Here is a 20954-nt window from a genome sequence, read left to right as displayed (position 1 = left end):
GCTGTGCATGCCCACTGCCCCACTGCTCCCCAGGCAGGGGCAGCAGCAATTGCATTTTAACCCTTGAACAAGTCCCTGGCAGCAGGAGCTGGCAGTAAAACACTGCCACTGCTGCCCTAGTGAGATGTCTCTTCCCATCTTCCAACCCTTCAGTGTTTCTATGGCTTCCCAAAATAAATGTGGATAAAGGCACTGCACCCCTCACCTCTACAACTCATCCCTGCTCCCTTTATCCCACTGCAATGGGAGAGGCTCTTCCCTCCTGTGGGGCTCGGGATGGTCCCTGTGCTCCCAGTCCAGACACAGAGCTGTGACCCCTCTCCATGTCCCCGTCACCACAGGGGCTCTGCCCAGCAGCTGCTCTCCCTCTCCTCCATTCCCAGCTTTGCATGGAGTTTCCAAGGAAATGTCATGTTGCACCTCCCCCAAAATGTCCTGTTCTCTTCTCTTTTTGGAGGAATGCCTTTATTTTCCTGCAGTGAGGCTGCCCTGTGCCCTCCCCCTGCATTGCTGCCTTGCTGGCACCTTGTCCCTGTGCCCCCTCCACAGGGTCCTCAAGCAGCAGCCCTGCACTGGAGTTGAGCTTCAGCTTCATTCCGTGCTTGAACTTGTGTGGGCACCAGCTGCACCCCTCCTTCCTGCACTCAGCACCAGCACAATGGGAACAGGCAGCACTGCTTGGCCGTGACCTGTCCCCGAGGTAAATCCTCACATCCCTCAGCCTTGCCTCCATCCACTCTCAGCTGGAGCAATTCCTCTGTCTGCTCCCACGCCGGCTGAAGCAGCCATGGAAGATCACAGAATCTTATTTAGACTCAGTCATAGACTTTAGAGCTTATCTAGTGCCACCAGCCAGCCATGGGCAGGGACAGCTCCCTCCAGAGCAGGCTCCTCAAGGCTTTTATCCAACCTGGCCTTGAACACTGCCAGTGATGGGGCATTCACAGCTCCTCTGGGCAACCTGTGCCAGGGCCTCACCACCCTGACAGGGAAGAATTTCTCCCTAACATCTAAACTAAATTTCCTCTTTTTCAATTTTAACCACTTGCCTGTTTCCTGCCACTACAGTTTCTGGCAGAAAAGTTCCTCTCCAGCTTCTCTGCAGCCCCTTCAGACACTGGAAAGTGCTCTGAGCTCCTCAAACAACCTTCTCTTCTCCAGGGTGAACAGCCCCAACTTTTCCTGTCTCCACAGGAGGTGTGCCCAGTCCTCCTTGTCAACTTCACAGCCCTTCTCTGAACCTGCTCCAACAGTTCCATGGCTTTCTTATGGACAATTCCATCTTACATGAAGCTTTCCTACCACACTGCTGGCCCCATCACGGCTCTGCTCTGGCTCCACACAAAATTATTCTGATCTAGGTAAGCTCAGGTTTACACACCCTCCTCCCTCTTAACCCCTGCACTAAGTACCACGTTTGAAACTCTTCCCAGGATCAGGGCAGCAACCAAGGACAAGTATCCTCTTCCCTGTGGTCTTGGCTGAACCCTGCATATTCCTTCTCTTTATTAACTAATAAATGTATTTGTGGCCAGGAAATCACCAGCTGTGAAATCACTGAGCCTTGCCCACCTCTGACCCAAGAATCAGCTCAACTTAGCCAAGCTGTGCTCATTTAAGCAAAGCATCATCACTCTAATGCTACTTGGAAAGTCCTTCCACATAGCAAGGCACAGATTCAGGGTACTTTGTCTTTAGGATCAACAAGTTCTTTATCACACAAATTCAGGAAGCTTTGGGATTTCCTGTCAGTAGATACTTCTCACTTTCTAGTGATTTTTATCTAAATACTTAGTATACAGATACCAACATCACTACTTCTAAACTGTAACCACTGGTAGGACTTCTCCAAAAAAGCAAATATAAACTGCTCCCAAGTTATGTATCTGGAAGAAAGCTTTCAAATCAAATGCTGTTGAATATATTTATGGAAGGCCTTAATTAATCTCAGAAACACACCACTAATTCCTCATTTAAGGATCCCCTTTTGTCAAGCTCAGTTCTCAGACCCACAGCTCAGCAGCAAATGTTGCTTTTACTTTCTAATTCCTTCTTATCTGTAATTCAACTTTATACTATTTTTTTTTAAACATCTAATTTTATCTCTGGTTTTATCCATCTCCTAGTAGTATCATTTTTCTCTCAGCCTGTAACTTAATGAAAATTCTTGCAACAAATGCCACACCTTTGGCCATTTTCATCTTAAATCTGCCTACTACTACAATTAGTAGCTACCAGCAGATCAGAATCACTTGCAGTAGGGCTCAGCTGTGGAGCTCAAGGGCCCCAATACCAAAAATTCAGCTTGGAAGGTTCAGCTCCAGATTCCAGCCTCCCCCCAACCCTGCCCAACTCCTAATGCTTGGAAACACCCAGATTACAAATGCTTCACTTGGCATCACAGGCTTTGTAACTGAAGAAGCAGAAAGTGCTTCTTAAGAAGTACAACTGACGAAATATTAACTTGTGCTTTTTTAATAAAGTGAAACAAAAGCATTCTAAATCATAGCAGCTTATAGATCCAAACTGTCCATCGCTTGGGAGCAGAGTGTGATTAAGAAGTATGGAAACTGCAAAATATTAAAGCCCTGCAGCAATTCCAATTCATGACAACCCTTCCCACAGCACAAGGAATGCTGCCTGATGCTCTACTGATTTGGTCTACTTGCTCATCGGCAAAATATGAATATTCTTCCTTGGTAACGCCATATCCTCTTTTCCAAAGGGGAGGAAAGGTGCAAAGCCCTTTTGGTTAGTGCACAGTAGCTCTTTCCCTAATTAGCAATGTTCTTTTACAGCACTGAGAAATGAGGACCTTTTGTTTACCATTAGTTGAGGTAAGTGTATCTTGCTTTTATTTGGGTTTAAGACTACTTTAAAGGAGTAGCTTTTCAGTTGCAGCATGGTTTGTCAAGATTACAATATTTATGACTGCATAAAATACATAAGTAAAAAAAAAAAAAAAAAAAAAAAAAAGATTTGTAGAGTTTGTTATCAAGAGCTGAGACTTACACCTTTACAGAACTGCAAACACTGGCTTCCTAACTGCTAGTTGATAATTTTTCTGGCAAGAACATTTCGTTATGCTTTTCTTTAATCTCTACACCCTTTTGTCCAACTAGTCAGAACTAGCAAGAAAGTCAGCTCTACCTATGGTAAAACTGTTGTAACAGCGTTAGATAAACTGTGCTGATTCTTCATTGAAACACCCTTCGTTTGAAGCTACAACATGAGAGGCGATTCTTTTTGTTCAAAAGGAACTATCTGCATGCTCTGTGCCTGTAACACTTCACATTGATTACAAAAAATTTAACAATGCAACCACTAACATACCCCACTAATGAGAAATTATGAGAAACTGTTCGATGCAGAACCTTCCACATCAGTCAACTCTGATCGATAAGAAAGCTATCAATTTTGAAATTTAGATTTAATGCATTTTCAAGAAGCTAATGAGAAAGGAGCAACTTAAAATAAATACCATCATTAAAACTGCAAACTGTTACAATGATATATTATAAACTTGTCCTAAATAAACCTAGTGCTTCAAAAATTTACCAGTGAATTCGTATTACAAAATATGTGAAAATACAATAGAATACCACAAAACAACGTCCTTTTTTGGGGTCAACAATGACGCCAAGATGATTCAGTCTTAACTTTTAAAATTGTTAATAGAACATATTGTAATATATAAGTTGCAATTTGGTTGAAATCTAGAGAACATCCCCACCAAAACTCAAATTTTCTTCATTCCTCCTCTAAAACTAGTGCCAAACTTCCTGTCAAACTTGGTATTTTCTTCAAGAGCTTTAAAATTTAGCCGTTACTTATTTTCTACTACTACATTTTGGCAGCAACTATTTATTGGTCTGTTATTGCAAAAAGTGCAATTTAACAATAAACCAGTCTGAAGGTCATTCTATGTCTTGAGGATACATACCATATATTTCTTTAAAAATAATCATACTTTTGTAAGCAATACTTTACAGTAGACACCTCAAATCTACCATAGATGTAAAACTTAAAACGAGAAAAATTTAGTCTCTAAATCTTTATACACATATTTATATTTGAGTTTCTATATATATTATATATATACACAACCACAAGAGTATATATAAAATATATATAATCAGATTCAAAAAAGAACAAAAACTGGGCACTGTACATAAAATCTTTTTAAAACTCAAACAATAGAAAAACTTTAAACATTAAACAATTTTAATAAAAGTTTCTGTACAATGCTAAGCAGTTTTATTTACATATAGAAAATGTAATAGGAGTAGTGTTTGAAATTACAGAACTCCTTAAAATTTCAATGGCAGGTAATCTGGAAAAAATAACAGCATTCCATTCACAAATATTTTCAAGCAATAAATATGTATTTATAAATAGTGTAAATTTACATCAAGATTAGAAACAAAAATCACAAATCTGAAGTTTATTCCTTAGTCTATGTGCAACCCATTTATCTTTGTGACTTGGCTGTTAATTGTTTTAAATTTTATTTAGGAACCAAAAGTGTAACCGTCATGGTTTCAGAACAAGACAGAAAAACATAAAAGCAGTAAAAAATTTATATCACCTAACTCTTCACATTAAAAAAAAAAAAAAAGAAAAAAAAAGTTGCCCAAAGAAAGACTTAAAATTTCTAACTACCTTACAAAGAAATGACCAGCTAAGCTAGTACTTTTTCCAAGGGAAATTCTGAAGGGGGAAAAATGGATGAAACCAACTCATCAGCCCAGAAACAGAGAAATACAAAAGAGGTGGTCTTCAAGTCAGTAGTCTGTATAATGTTGCCAGTTTTGTCAGATATATACAAAACATGGAATTATTTTTTTGAAGTACAGCTGGATGAGCTTTATTTGTTTTGAGTTCTGGAGTAGGAGGCAGTGCTCTCTCCTGTCCAGTTGGTTGACACTCCGCACTTGGAAGGTTGCATAGACACAGCTTTCAGCCAGCAGCCTTACGGGATAGCTACAAAAATCAGTGGTGCAGAACTGGGTCACTTCCTGAATATCAGAAAAGTTTTCATTTAATGTCCATGAAAAAATGTCAAGATGAGGAGGATGGCAATGGAGGAGCCTGAAAGAGAAAACATTAAATTACCTTTTCTACAAGGATGCAAAACTCTGTGTTTAACTAAGACCTGCACAAACTGTAACCATGAGAGTTTAAAAGTCACACACGCTATTCTTTTTACACTTCAGGACTCTTTTGAGAGAATAGTGGCATTTTTTTTTCCAACTTACTCAAGGACAACATGTATTTTATGAACATTCTGCATTAGGATTTTGCCTGTACTGCAGACTGGAGTATTGTGTGAGGATGATGTGAACAGCCATAAGTCCCACTGTGGCAGCAAAGAGCTCCATGTGGCCTCAGTATAGCTATATCTTTATACAATCTAAAACAGGGATTCTCAACCTGTTTACCAAAGGGGAGATTGCCCATTAGTGGCTCTCCAAAGTCTTTGTGGGGTTCATTTTCCCTCCTCCCCCCTGCCTGAGCAGTAACACACCACCCTGAGGTTAAGATATCTGTGGAAAGGGTCTCAGATTCTCTGACATGAGGACCAAGTGCCTCAAGAATGAAGTGAGGTGTATTGTTCCTTCCAGGAGACTAGACCCAGCAAATGACCTAACTACTTCCCAGTATTGCATTTTGTGGCATTCCATCAAAGTACTGAGTCTCTGATGGCATTTCCTCTTCTTTTCCTGCTATCCGTGGAACCCGTTTTAAAAACTCCTTACAGTTGTTAAAGTCACTTTAGATTATATTGGAGTACCCAGCTATGGAATTCTAACGCTGGCTCATCCCTGTGTTTGCTCCTGGTACTTTACCCCAGTCTCTCTTTGGCCTAATTCACCTTTGCCAGTTGAGATAATCTTCATCCTGTGATTCACAACAAACCATAACTATCCTCCTACATCTGATACATGTCACTTCTGGGCTGTGACTCTTCCCAACTGAGTGTGTATCCCCTTTGAAAGAAATGAATGGCACAGCAACTTCCTAGAAGAGCAATTATCAATGTCCTTTAGGGCCCCAGCCTTAGGTTTTGGTGGGGGAAGGAGCTACTCGCAGGTTGAGAACCCTTGTTCTAGGGACAGTGTCATCACTGTTACCTGTATAATGTATAAACACAGACAACAAAATACCCCTCCCTCCCTCTCATCTCCATACAGAAACATTCTTCCCCATTTCCACTCAACTGGATGAAGTATCTGAGAACAGGTGTTTATTTGTATGTTTCTCTATAACAGATCATCACTTTGAAATTGCAGCATTTCACAGACTATAATGACAGTGACCTTCTAGAAGCATGAACTGAAGTTTAACCAACCCAGGCTCTGTGGGACTAATGAAGAGAATTAATTTCAGAGGACATGGTCCCAACACTCTCACCAGCCTCTACTGACAAACCTTGAGGCCTTAACTCAGAAGGTCACAACTTGGCATGCTACCAATACATGAAATAACTAAACACACATTTTCTGCAGCACCTGGAAATGAATCAAAAGGCACAGCCCTTTCTGGGCTGTCATATTAAATCCAACATGAAATTCCCATAACACTTAGTCCAATGTTTGTCTCCTTCGACAGAAAGCCAAGGTTTATAAATACATCCAGCATCGCTTTCATTGTGGTTACAAAAAAAAGCCATCTTTGCCTGGAACAATGAAACCTGGGTGAAATGTTAGGACAGTTGTGCTGATGCAGTTCAAAGCAGGAGGCTGCCATATATAGCACAGAGCTATAATGGCAAAGAGGCTTTTTGCTTTAAATTGAAATGCAAAGGAGGCCCCAAGCCAAGAGACAGAACTGTTTGAGAGCATCCACTTGCTAAGCAGAAGGACAGTGCTGATTTGGGAGGGGATGGGTGGGGAAGGGGAAGGAAGGGTCTGAGTGCATAGGATGCTCTGCTGCTATACTGACTTCATACCACAACCAATGTATTAGAGATGCTCTTGAACCTGGTGCTAGTTTCTCCAAGCTTCACTGTCCTGATTCTTCCCATCTCCATCTGATCCAGTTATGGTCTTCAGGTGATCTCTATTGGATTTTTAAAGCCACAACTTTATGAATTGTAACATCATACTTTTCCTGAAAACTCAGTGGTTATGTTCTGCAGTAAGTTACTGTAGTATTTCACACAATTCTGACTCTTCAGGTTTTGTTCTGCAAACATCACACACAACCCAAACCTCCATTTGAATCGGAAAGTCCGTGGTACTCATACAACGGAGCACCAAGGCAGTCTACCACTGCTTTACAAATAATGTATTTATGCACCCACTTATTAATTTGACTTACTAATGTAAATTGATCATAGACTTGCATCAAGTCCTCCATTTTGTACTGTTCTAGCACCACAAAGTTTTCCAGGTTCGTGCTTATCTTTCGTGCACAGTCTTGGCAATGTACAACATAGGTCTTTCGAGAATTGCTCTCACTAGTGACAAAAAGCAGATCAAAGACTTCCACCTATTAGACAGGAAACAGAAAGCCAAGCGTTACAATTTCATTTTTTAAAAAGTTAAAACCATGAAAACAGCGTTTTCTTCAAGATTTACAAGCTTACCCTGTGCATGCAAAGAGAAAAATTAGATTTGTTCAGGGGAAATCTATTCTCCTAAGGCTTGGGCAGAGAAGTGAAGCCGTGTAAAATCACTAATATTACACTTAGGATGTCTGCATGAACAGCACCACGGGAAAGCTTTGGGTCAATATTGACAAAGCAGGATTCATTTGCTGAATAGTAAGGTGAGGATTTCAAAAAATATATTATTTTTTCTTTTTACTGTCTGCTAAAGAAGTTTGTTATTTATTTCCTTACTACTGAGCCACATGCTTATCCTGCCCAAGAGGCTCCATCAGAGGATAACTAGAAACTCATTTTTAGGAGGTAGGAAAATGTTATTTTCTTTTAAGCTTCATGAAAACTATTATCCAATACTTTAAAGCAACTATTAGCAGTAAATAGAATGAAAAAAAAAATCAGCAAAATAGGTATATCCTGCAGAAAGTTCTCTCTCTTGTGGGTGTGTGGGTGAATTCTGAAATGAAGACCAATATACCTTTAAAATGAAGTTCAGCAGATCAAATTTTATGCAGGAAGGGATAACAACATTTTATAATAACTGAAAATTGAAAATCGACCTAGTGAAAAACAAAGTTGTGGTAGTACTGTGGGAGAGCCTGCAGCAAAATACAGCCCTTGTCTAGAAAAACATCTGGATGAGCTCCTGGAAGGCAGTACTGCATCACACAGATGTGCTCCCAGCACAGAGCAGATGCTGCAGCTTAGAAGCAAAACTTAAACATCACCAACAATAAAAGACAGGGCAAAATTTAAACAAATATTGCAAGAGTAGATGACCCAACGCATTTTTACTGACCTCACAAATGCTACAGTAATGAGCTGGCTCATCCTTTGCTCGTCCATGCCAGACAATCTCCTTTCCTGCAGCAATCAGAGCTTCCCTCAGTGTCTGACACTGTTTGAGAGTTCTTAACAGGCAGTACCTGTAACCAAAAGCAGGTGTGTGTTCAGTTCAACATTTAGCTGGATAGCAAAACTCAAAAAGGCTTCAGTTTCCTCCCTGTACTTGGAGTTTGCTCTTCCTCTGGGTTTTCAGAAACAGCTGCCTAGAAAGAATCACAGGACTCATGGCTTAGAGAGAAGTCAGACCTTGGTTTATGGACCTCTTTCAGGACTGCCCCTTGCCCTGCAAACAGGCTGTACTTTTCATTTTTGAAACACATGGATGCTCTTTTGAGCACAACAGAACAATGAATTTTCAAAAGCAATCTACGTATTTTATTTTGAACCGTAACTCTGTCAGCAAAAAGTTAGCTTGAACTGCAAAGTTCTGCATAGCTGTTGACATTTTGTGGGACTATAGCCTGATCCAAAGGACTCCTTTAATATCCTAAAACTCCTGTTACTTTCTTGGCAGTATTAAACTTTATTATCCCAAATTTTCTCAAACCCCAGGAATCATTTTATACACAGTGGGTATAGAATCTATGAACATGTATCTTCTTCCATGCAGAAGGAAAAACAACAGACAGGGAGGTATTAAAAAAAAAAAAACACAAAAAATAATTCTAGGACTTATTTTATGAATTAAGAGAGTAACTGTTCAAATGTCAAATTAAAGCCCACAATTCCCTGTCATACCCACTGTAAAGGCAAGAAATACCTAAATAATTTTATGTCACAATTTTATACAGTTCTTTTCCTTACAAGAAAATATAACTTATTTTCCAGCATTTTATGAGCTATGTATATTCTTCAAAAAAAGTTGGCAAAGTAGGTTGCCAAATTTCCAAATTACAATGTTATTTACAATAATTGTAGCTCTCAGCTACCCTATTTATTTGAGCTGCAGCCTTTGCAGCCTTCAATTTTCTCCTCCACAGGGTGGTTATGTTACATGCTCATTAGAAGCAGAAGGAAGATTGAAAAAAAATTAAGGGTAGAAACAAACACTGGACAGAAAACAAAGTGCTCAAGAGTTCTATCAAGTGTTTTCAACTTGAACCTTCTCCCATTAGAGCCTGAGACATGTAATACATACATTCTCTATTAAAAAAAAACCTAGCACATTTCTTTCATGTGTTTCCAAGTAGTTAGTAGAATCTCAGGATTCTGAAATACTCTCCTCTTGTTTTACACTCATACTGTTCATCTTCACTAAAAAAAGTGGCTTCACTATGGCTTCACTAACACCCTCACTGTAAGGGTAACACAGAACTGAAAGTGTGTTTCTCTGTTAAACATCTTATTTTAATGTACCAAATTTCAAGAAAATTATGCAGTTCATTAAGCTGTAACTCCTTCAACTCTTTTGAAGTTTGATGTGAATGTGAGTTATGATGTTAGGGCCAACCACAGGTGATAGATTAAGTATTAATTCATTTGAGTGTTAGGTTATTGTGCTCCTGACCAGCTCAGTAATTTTGGAAAAGCATTCATTTATGCAATACAGCCTGATTATTTTAAATAAACTTAAAAGGTACCATTCTTCTCTTCTGCTATTAACTGGAAAAGTCTCTGGGCATCCCAGAGAGCAACTGCAAGCAAACCTACACACCTGCCACCATTGTTCTCCACTCCTGACTTCCAAAGACTTTTCAAAGTGTTATTTTCAAAGCTACAGCTGTGAAAAAAAAACCTGCCCAGAATGTAACCCACGTACAACACTGCTACAATGTTTGCCAAATTCACAAACAAATCAGAAAACAATAGCTTGAAGGTGAACTCCCCCTCCTTGGATAAAATTCAGGTCCTAGTAATGGAACTTGAAAATGTGAATTTTAACTATTTCATGCATTTATTAAATAAGAGAGAAAGGATATAAAACTGTCACTGTGAATATGCAGCACAATTTCCTGAAGTTTGGGAAGCCTGAAGAATGCCAAAAAGGTTCCTAGCAAAGTGACAGCGTGCAAGTTCAATGCGGCCAGCTTTTAGTATTGCAGACCGCTTTTTATTATGGTATCGTGAGAATTTAATTGGAAGAAAATCTAGACCAACCTCCCTCAAAGTCTTTGCAGGTATGGCATAAAGATCTAAGTAAATCACATCCAGTCAAATTCAACTTCAACAGAGGAGAATTAAAAATGGACATAACCCTGATTTATACTAGAAGGGCAGTGATAAACCCATTTGAATACTCAAATATTCAGTAAAACTTCTCAAAAGTGCAGAGACCAGCCCAATGGCAATGCAGAACCAACCTCTTCGTACCTTCCAGTAATACATCTTCCCTGATGCTGAAAAGTATTTTACCTAACTTCATAATTTTGTGCAAAGTAATTTCTCCCATGTCATATTCTTTTACATTTCTGAAATTATTTCTGTAATAGAACTTAGTATTTCAGTTACGTTGGAATTAATTTTTTAGGCTTTTATTACTATGTTCATTCTACCTCTAAAATTCTTCTCTTCCTCAGATGCATTTGTAAAGTCCTTCTGGCTGCCATCTAAGAGGTTAGCAGTTAATTTTTCTTTTCGTGAGGGCTGCCATCCCTCAGCCAAGTTCTCAGTAATTTTTCTGCTGTGTTCCTGCTCACACTTCTACTGTTAAAATCAAATCTTTAAAAAACATCTCATGAGACAGTTTCAGGTTTTGCTCTTTGCCTTTTACCTTGCAAGACAGCACTGAACTGCATAGTAACTAAAAATATAATGAGGCATCAGATTTCTTCCAAAAGCAAAGTTTCTTTCTATTACTTCTTCTCTTCTGCTACTCCATTTCTTTTCATCACTAGCCCAGTTCCCAATATTTATATCTATGCTCAAATTTTAGTTTATTGACTCTGCAGTGGTTACTTTCATACAACCCACTAAGATATATTTGTATTTACCTTTCAAACTGAATTAGAAGCTACTTTTTATCATTTTCCAAGAGCTAATCTTTTGTACTATGCTGATACTTGAGAAATCCCAGAGACAGAAGTCAAAACTACGTTTAACACTTTATGTATGTTTGATATGCAGTTTTTGACAGACTTGTGCTCAGAAAAAGATGACAGCTGTGTCACTTATTTCCTGATGACAATGTAGCCAGCTATCCAAGATGAAATTCAACCAGCTCTATCCAAAATGACTATTTCCCCCAGCATTTTTATACATATATACACACCTCCATATACATAAGTTACAAATGTCTCTATTTTGTACATAGAAAATTCAGGTGCTGTGGACAACAGCCACAATCCCAGACGGTTTTTCCTACAGTAATGGAGCCCACAGGAAAATTATGCAACTGCTTCCCCCTTTAAAGGAAATTAATGAAGGTTTCTGCATTTCCAGTGTGTTAACAAAGCCAAGATCAGACACTAGGCTGTGCTGATACTGATTTCTAGGAACTGCTATTCCATAACTACAGGAGTGACCATAACAAAAAGTTATCTCAGGCTGCTGCTACTGGACACTGTGGACCAGAGATAATCATCCCCTCTTTTTCTCCTCTGTAGCCACAGCAGGAACTTGAATTTTGGCTGACAACTAACGTGGATGGGGGAGGCTCAATCCAAGTAAACTGGAAATTGTTTCAGTAGTGTGGAAAAAGCAAATGCACATGCACACCCAAAACTTCTATCTGTTCCTCAGCATCTCTGTTTATTTGTAATGTACACTAAAGTTTGAGTCTCTTGCTAGAAAAAGCTGGGCTGCTGTCAGCCAGCAAGACAACAGCAAATTACCCTTTTGTTCTCTGTGTTTCTTCATGATGTTTTAAGTAATTCTCTTGGAGAAGGATGCTGTGCTCAGTCACATTCTCCTCCTTTTAAACCCAAAACCATGGCAAATGCAAAATTACAAGTGGCTAAATTGCCAAAATCGTATTTTTTCAAGAACATTCCAGAACTGCTTTGAGCTTTACAATAGATGTCTGCTGAGCTTTATATGTATTTTATATAAATAAAGATAAAAGTGAAGCTTGTGGATTTGGTATTTTTAAATGGACTTTTTGGCTTTTCCCCTCCCACACTCTCCTGCATTTCCCCGTGTTTCTCATTTCTAGCAACTCAATTTCTCTTCTCCTGTTTATGACAGCTGGCATTAGGAATATGAGCACTAATTGTTTAATTGAAGGGGCAGGACTGCCAGACCCTCAGCAAGTACTTTATTTACCCTAAATATCAGTTCCTAGATTTTAGAAAAGTGTTCACACACCAATGTTACCCTATAATAAAGCTTTAGAGCTGTAAACCTCCCTGTTGTCAACTTCCAACATTCTCAGTTCTTCCAAATTTAACAATTCCCCAATGCCACCATTCTGCAACAGATGTTCAAGCCTAAATTAAATTTCTCCTGTAAAAAGATGTTACACTCGGATGTCACCAAAAAATCCCACTGGAGGAAAAAAAGACACTCATCTTCTTTGCCCCTTTTTTCACAAATTAACTCACTCATTTTTTAAAGCCCATTTCAAGGCAAATAATAAAAAGATTAAATGCTTGTTGATCCAGTATGCTGGTAAGACTAAGAAGGGCTCAGAAGTGCTTTGGTAGAGACTCAGGCAAAGCAGAGTGTGCTGCTACCAGATGATGAGTAATATGCTCTGGAATTCATTCCCCCACTTTAAGACAAACCTATGTTATATGCTGAAATGTTCATTCATTTCCCAGCCTCAGTATGGTGCTGCAATATGATTTACATTTCTTGAAGTTGCACCCTTTGAAGAAAATCACTACAGATGCTTGAAGCCTAGAATATTCTTGCATTTTGGAATGTGCATATGAGAAATGTCACTAAACTCAGTTATCATTTTACACATCAATCAACTCACTGTTCAGAAGAGCAAAGGGAAGGAGACTCTCAAGTTCCTGCTTGCCTTTATCTAAAAGATTTATACTGGACTTCCAAATGACAACATGAGAACACTAAGTACAGGTTCTAGAAATGTAAAATTTAACTTTGCTGTAAAAATGACTATATACTCCAATTCTAATATTTGGGTTGATGACCTGATTTTCCTATTTCTGATGATACATACTCCAAACAGCTGCTGTGATCAAAGCCAACTTTCTGTAAACTGCTGAATTAAGTCTATGTCATATTTAAATAGAAGAAGTTACTTAAATTATTTAAAACTATGCCACAACAACATCATATAAAACATAAGAAAAATTAGGGATACCTATAAGTGTTGTGTTTGAAAAACAGAATCCAAAGTAATTTTGGTTTGGTTCCCAGGAAGAGAAAAGTCTTGTAAAGAACTATTTATAAATCAACCACTGACTTATGTGTGAAGAGGAAAAGGGCACAGTAAATCTTCAAATAAACAAAAACTTACTTTATCATTTCGAAAAGCTTTGGATCTGAGACCTTGATATTCCGAGCCATATTCCATGAGAGGTGAACCATGGGCACTATGGACTTCACGCTCTGCAGCTTATTCCACTCGTACCGTTCCACTGCCAGCTTGTACTGACAGGCTGCACAAACACACAGCAGCAATCAGTCAGGTGAAGGAACAATTATCAGCCAACATCACTCTGTTTATAATAATAATTTATGTCTTTTACAGCTAAACTTCATTCACAATGAGCCATTCATTGCAACTGCATTTCCATTCTTTAAAATGTCTTAAAGAGTGTATTTATGATGCTGAAAGAACACACAATACCACAGCAGCAACAAATACCTGTGCAGACAAGTTACTGACAAGTGTTTGATTTCTTTGCTGAGCATGGAGCAGTATTTCAAAAATGGTGAATTAGTAAATTTTAAAATATTCCAAATTAAAAAAAATCCAGGTTTGAAATGTCTGCATCTCCCTCTATTCACAATTTATCATGATTCTACACTGCTATGGTATATAATCTCTTCTTGAGAGAAGTGAGTCAGTCTTTTTCATTAAGCAGCCTACTCACTCCACCCTTCTTTTAAAAATATTTTACAAAATTTACTGTGACTGAACATGAGAGGTCTCTCAGTCAATCACACAACCCCAGAGATAAACTTTTTTTCAGCATATAAAGACACATTTTAAACTACTTAAGAAAGCAGAAGGTTTTTTGGAAGTACATTCTCTTCAAACACTTGACAGACTCTGTCTCTAGCTGCAGAATTTCCTTTCCTTAACACTCACATATACAAATCCTTCCAAGACCATGGTTCAAAACTGAAGAATTCTAGAGCAGTAGGTCTGAGAAACCTAATGTTCCTTTATGAACTAAATTTTACAGCTGATTATATTTTACCAAAGAGCTATTAGGTACCCACTGTCCTACCAATATTAGAGGACTAGCCCTTAAATTTGTATGAAATCCACAGTGCAGTCTGCTGGGTAGAATAAATTGGGGAGAAAAAGTTAAGAAATGGCCTAAGAAGACAGTACATAAGTAAACATACACATTTTACTTCTACAAGCCCATTCAAAGCATGAGTGCCAAGACTGCATTCTTGCTGCTTTCTCTTCCTCTAACAATGGATTTCTTTAAAGCTTCAACACATCATATTTTAAAAATATGATACATGGGATTTTTTTCATCTAGTAAAGCATGGAAAATCAGGAAGAACTGGCAGGTTCTGTGCCATGTGCAGCATAATATCACCTAGACAGAGCTCAGCTCAGGCACTGCTCACACATACCTGTGAGAGGGCCAACGTTCCACGCAATGTTGTTGCACCAGCCAATAGCCTGAACCCAGTGAACAGTGCCAGCATTTATCCACACCAAATCCCCTGGTCTTTGAATAAATCTATAAACTGGGACATTGGCTTCATACAAATCTTCCAAGTTTGGCCACCAAGATCCCATTAGGAAATTCATATTGTTCCTGAAACAAGAGGAAAGATAAAGACTTCAGCATTTCCCAGTGGACAAGTTAGGGACAGATACTTCAATGCCTGATACCTGTGAAAAATTACCATCGCCATGAATGTTTTCTGCAGCTAATCAGTGACTCACAAACAGCAGCCAAATGGAAAGTGTCATCTGTAAAATTCCTGATTGTAATTCCACATTTCACATCTGCAATACCTTAGAACATCTTCCCATCCACCTGCCCATGTGAAGTCAGTTTATAGCTTTCAGTTGAGTTCTATTTTCCTTTAAGTTTCCCAGTATTTTATTGATGCTGAAGCAGACCAACCCTTGGTCAGATCCAGCGTGGCACTGGTGGCCAGTGCTGTTATTCCATCACTGCCTGACCTCCTGTACAGACCACAGCAGCTCCCAAGGATGTTTTTTGTTCTGAACACGACTCACACTGTCTGTGTGTGCATGTGCAGCTTGCCCACACAACAAGTAAACTCTTGGCAACATTTTAACTGTGATCCACGGGTCTGTGCTACCAGCCAAGAAATGCTGACCCTCCTGAGAAGCATGGAAAAACACCTCCATATGGATCTCCTAACTATCAAGTCTTCCCCTATGGTTATGCAAAATCCACACTCCTCTCCCATCCTTGTCTCAGTATTACACTGCTTTTACACTGCACCATGAGAGATTATTTGCCATGCAGTTTTCAAAGACAATCAAGTGCCTTTGTAGAGGCACTGTAGACATTTTGTGAGGTTACCAAGCTCTCAGTTTCTCTGTCAGCCTCTTAAGGACAGTGACATGCAAGTAACAAGGCCTGTTGTGCCAGAGACATCACTATTCCATCAGTGAAAATTACATTTTTGAGATGGCTTATCTTTTTAAGGGTGGATGAAATAAGTACAGCTGTCAGCAGACAGGCAGAAAATACAGAGACACTGAAATGAATTTGCAGAGCTCTGGAAAAGTTCTGGAGTCAAGAGCATAATCTAGTCTCAACTGGGTAAGAAAAACCTTCTCCCATACAATCAACCTCAGAGGCTCCTGCTGGAGTCCTGGCATGATTAGGGGACACAACTGATGCTCCCTCTTTTTTTGTGTGTGCATGTACAGACAAGTGTCGTTCTGTTTGTTTCTAAAACCACTCTACAAAAGGCATAGCAGAGAAATCCTAATCTTAGTGCTGGCTGAGTAGTTCCCCAGTGCTCAGGGTACCTCAGCTTTTCCAGGGAGTTACAAATATGTCTCAGCAAAGTCTTCATGGCACCTCCTGGATCTCAGCAAATTAAGCTTTCACTCTAAATGCAACAAGAAAACATGCCAAAATACCACTGACTCTCTATTTTCTTCTGACAAGAGATTTCTGCTTTTGCTTTTGTCACAGGCAACCGAAGTTTCTGTATATTGTACAAATGTGGTATTTTGTAGGAAGTCTAGATTTTGCATTTTGACCTACTTTTAAAAGGCTTTTCTGACTACATGGAAAACAGATAAAATAATGTCCCCTTAGAACATCCTCAGTAATTTCCCCCCTCAGGTCTGAGACAGGCACAAAAAATTTGATAAAAGTAAGAGAAAAAAATATGTCCAGCTTACTTTTCACAGAAGTCATTCATGACACCCCAATAGCTTTCAGGGACAACAAACCATTCACAGTCACCTGGACCAATATTTATATTTACTGAGCAAAAGTTGTTATTTTCTTGATGACCTGAAATTTAATAGAAAAGTAAACACACTTAATGTAAGGCCTTTTTATCAAAACAATGCCAGGAAATGCAGATACAATTACTAAAACAACTTAAGAGTATAGTTTAAGTGTTTTTATATACTTTATATGACACATTCACTATTTAGGTGCTTCACACAGTTAAGTTACCAGAGACCTGAGAATTCTGCTTTTGTTAGTTTGTGGAATACAGAATTAGAACTACCAATCTTGGGGATCTGACCAATATTTCAGCAGTTCCTCCCTCCAGTAGAAACAAGTACTTCAAAAGCTCAGATTTTGTGGTTCATGCTATCTCCTGACAGTCCTGGTCAGGTGCAAAACTTTGTGACTTCAGGTATTGAACAGGCAAGGAGTACAAAAATATTTCAGAAAAAGATTTCAAAATTCATGTAGAAATATCCAGTATTTTCTCTTCTTTAGACAGCTGGAAAATTGAGCCATAATCCCTAATGGAATTTTCTGAAGATCTAATTCAGACAAAAACAGATCCTGAAATTTAGTCCAGATTCCTCAAGCTCCAGTCCAGGGCCCAAACACAGCACAACTCATCATGGAGGGCTGAGTCCTATTTTCAGACAGTAAATAATATAAAAAAGTGGAAGTCTCTGATTTTTAGGATTGCACCAGACCCTCTTGGGAAGCCTCTAAAAACTTCCAAGGTACATAAAATAAAAATACTGTCCATGTATATAAACCCAAATTTCTTTTTCTCCTTAAAGAATTCACTCTTGCATGCAAGAAATCAACAGGGCAACTCCCTAGCACTTCAGAAATTCAGAAATTTCCACTGTAAGTGCTTTGAACATGCAGAGTTAAATAAGAACTATAAAAATACTGGATATGTATATTATCACGTTTAGACATGCTCTAAGATACAGGAAATCTGCAGTGCAGTTAAATCCAACACCCTACAGCAGAACCTGATTTTTTTAATGTGATTATGATGATTATACTCACCTGGTGTCCTGCTTCCTGGAACCTTCATGTAGAGCTGCACTGTGTTCATGCCCAGGATGGTATGACCAACATGGCTTAGAAGATTTCCTGCTGATACCACACGTACAAAAGCAGGAAGTTTTGTCAGTTCATGGAGTTGCAACTTCCACCTGCAGCAAAATAGCAAATTGACAAACTGTGAATCCCTGGAACTCTTAGAAGAGTCTGGGAAGCATAAACATTTCCAAAAAATTTGTTAGCATAGGTATCTTTGTTACTCTTTCAATTTTAAAATAATTCCAAATACAATCACAAATCTGACAGGATAGTTGAGGGGAAACATAATTTTGTAGGCAAAGCTGAAACTACAGATCAGAAGATCTGGCATCTATCCAGGATCCTGCAAGAACCAGTTCAAGTATCAAAATTCAAGTCCCTGTGAGCCCCCTCGGGTTAGCTTTGCTTATCTTCATTTGAAGTCTCTCTCCCAATGGCTTATTCAGAGAAATAGTTTATTATCAACTAGTTTGCTTCTACAGATGAAATTTCCTTTATAGAAAAATGGCATCAATATCTAAAATTTTGTAGCAACCTCAAATCACATCCACGGATGCACACGCTGATGTTCCAGAGACTCTGCCACAAAAGATGTCATCATCTTAAGTGGTGCTTACTCCCCAAACACCATCAACTTTTCGTCTTATGACTGAAAAAAACCAGATTTTTTGTACTGCAGCTGGTGGCACTGACAGCCTAGACATGCTGGATCTCTGATAGAAGAACGTATTAACCAGAGATTGAACCGAATAATTATTACTGGACAATAAAAACATGCTTTCAGAGTATTTCTAATATTTTCTAAGCTACCTTCATATACCCACTGAGGGATATATAGTTTAAATAATACTCAATTTTGGTTTTGAGGCTCTTGAGAGGCATCATGGCTTACCCACAGGTAAGCATTGATCTGGTCTTTCCTACATATTTTGAACACTGTTAGTTGATATAGAAACAAGAGTTACGTAAAGGTGAGAACTGATGACAGGATGAATGAAAGGAAAAAAAAACCAATAAATAACAAAAATTCAGACAAAAAAGAAAAAACCCTTTAATCTTACAATTTCTATGCAAAAATTAAAAACTTGGTGTTGTCAGGATAATGAATTAGTAAGCAAACAATTTAAAGCCTCATAATGAAACAAAGGGAATGGATTAGAAGGAGGACTAGAAAGAATGGTTTCTGATGGGTGTTTCAACTCATTTCTGGAAAAACAAAAATCCTGGCAAGAGAAGTTTGAAAAGATATTTTAGCGTGAGGAGGACTTGTAACAACAGTTTGAAGACAAAGGTAACCATTTCATTGTGGAAACTGGAATTTATCAACAGACTGATGTCTGAGAATACTACACTGTATTTCCAGAAGGATTATCATCATGTAGAATCCCACTGTGAGCAGGAGAAACTGCAACCAACTTACTTCTTGTCATCTGACAGGTCAATGTTGGTCCCAAACTTGATTGTTTTAAAAGGTCCTCTTCTCCTCCTCCCAGAGCTGCAAATGTAAGAAATGTATCAGGCAAATGTGAAAAGGGAATGATGTAAAATAGCACATATAACCAACTACAGAATGAGGAGAGTTTTAACACACTTACTTATCAGAAGATGTGGATTCATTATCTGAGTGGTCCTTGTGGTGACTCTTCTTCTCATTTTCCTCCTATAAAATGTAATTTTGAAATGTTTTCATATATATGCATACACACAAAAGAACATATTAAATATATAGCTATCAAGTTATAACACAGAGATAGATATATTTATTTCAAGATACTGACGCAAACTTTGAAATATCCATATCTAAGATTTTATGTCAACATTTCTTCATTGTGAAGAAAATAAAAAAAGTAAGTCAAATGCACTGAAATAAATTTCTTCATGGCTGCAGATTCCATGACACTCAGGCCAGAACAACAGAGAATGTCTACACTGTAAATATTTCTGCTGGCCTGCATTCAAAATGGAAATGAGTATATTGGCTTGCTCCATTATGAAGGTGGCCTGGAATCCAGTATTAAAGAATTCTGCTAACTTTTTCAAATAAGAACATCTACCTCCCTGCAAAGTCAAGCAGGTATTCTGACAGGAAACTAGGATGACTAATATTTATAAAACCAATTTAATAAAATCCATTATATAAAATCTTTTGAATTTTTCATAGCCATATGCTATTTTAGCACTAGCAGTAGCTGAGACCACGACTAGTGGAAAAAATCCAACTAATATTAAATGATGCAATTTGATCTTTTTAGCACTGTGCTCAAAATCCTATTCTAAAGACTTCTATTTTGGCAAGTATATGGGCATAGAAGGAAAAAGAAAGAGACAAAAAGGAAAAAGGAGCTATCTGGATTCTATCCAAAGATCTCTGGCTTTGAATGGGATTGTTGTTAAATCTCAAAGTGCCCTGTGTACCTGAGAAAGTCTTATTCATCCTTTGAATGAAGGACAAAGAGAAACAAAAAGGAACCTAGTGATGATGGATTTATCAAATGCTGCAAGACATGTTAAAAAAGCAATGCAATAGCTGTTAGGAGGAATAAAGAAAAAAGATCACTTAGGGCAAGCCAAGAGAACTGTGGCTACAGAAAGAAGAAATAAAGCTTTCATTTAAACACTGGAAAGTCACCTAAGGACAGGTCAGAGCAGTGTTAGGAAAGGACACAAGTACAGTGTCTTTCTAATTTCCAGGGGAAAAATGAAAATCATCACTCTTAAAAACTATTTCATGTATTGCATTTTTACCACTAGTTTGTAACAGTAAGGGAAAAAAAACAAACAGCAGAGCACCCTATGGGACACATTGTGCTGCAAATCCAAACTGAGGCTTTCAGTGGTATGTGCTAAATTATATACAAAAAAAAAAAAAAATATATATAGATAGATAAATAGATACAGATATATAGACAGCTATTCTATTCCAGTGCTGTAATGTT

General features: G+C 38.3%; 1 protein-coding gene across 20 annotated transcripts in view; it reads right to left on the bottom strand.

The window, feature by feature from the left end:
* Positions 1-2454: 2454 nt before the first annotated feature.
* The window catches only part of KDM6A (lysine demethylase 6A), a 150526-nt gene continuing 132026 nt past the window's right edge, over positions 2455-20954 (bottom strand). For 11 of the 20 annotated variants that reach the window (XM_085586134.1, XM_085586168.1, XM_085586162.1 and 8 more), the window contains 8 exons: positions 19614-19678; positions 19439-19513; positions 17983-18131; positions 16890-17004; positions 15122-15309; positions 13821-13962; positions 8409-8535; positions 2455-7494 (listed from right to left, as the gene is read on the bottom strand). In XM_085586134.1, the coding sequence (XP_085442260.1) occupies positions 7198-7494; positions 8409-8535; positions 13821-13962; positions 15122-15309; positions 16890-17004; positions 17983-18131; positions 19439-19513; positions 19614-19678 (1158 nt within the window). In that variant the 3' untranslated portion in view covers positions 2455-7197. The remainder of the gene's footprint in view (positions 7495-8408; positions 8536-13820; positions 13963-15121; positions 15310-16889; positions 17005-17982; positions 18132-19438; positions 19514-19613; positions 19679-20954) is intronic. The other 9 variants (XM_085586158.1, XM_085586199.1, XM_021538648.4 and 6 more) reach the window with 4 other exon arrangements.

The sequence above is a fragment of the Lonchura striata genome, chromosome 1 (genome assembly GCF_050655825.1).
Source record: "Lonchura striata isolate lonStrDom1 chromosome 1, ASM5065582v1, whole genome shotgun sequence".
NCBI lineage: Eukaryota > Metazoa > Chordata > Aves > Passeriformes > Estrildidae > Lonchura > Lonchura striata.
The sequence above is the reverse complement of the archived record's forward strand: the minus strand, read 5'-3'. Positions and strand labels throughout refer to the sequence as shown.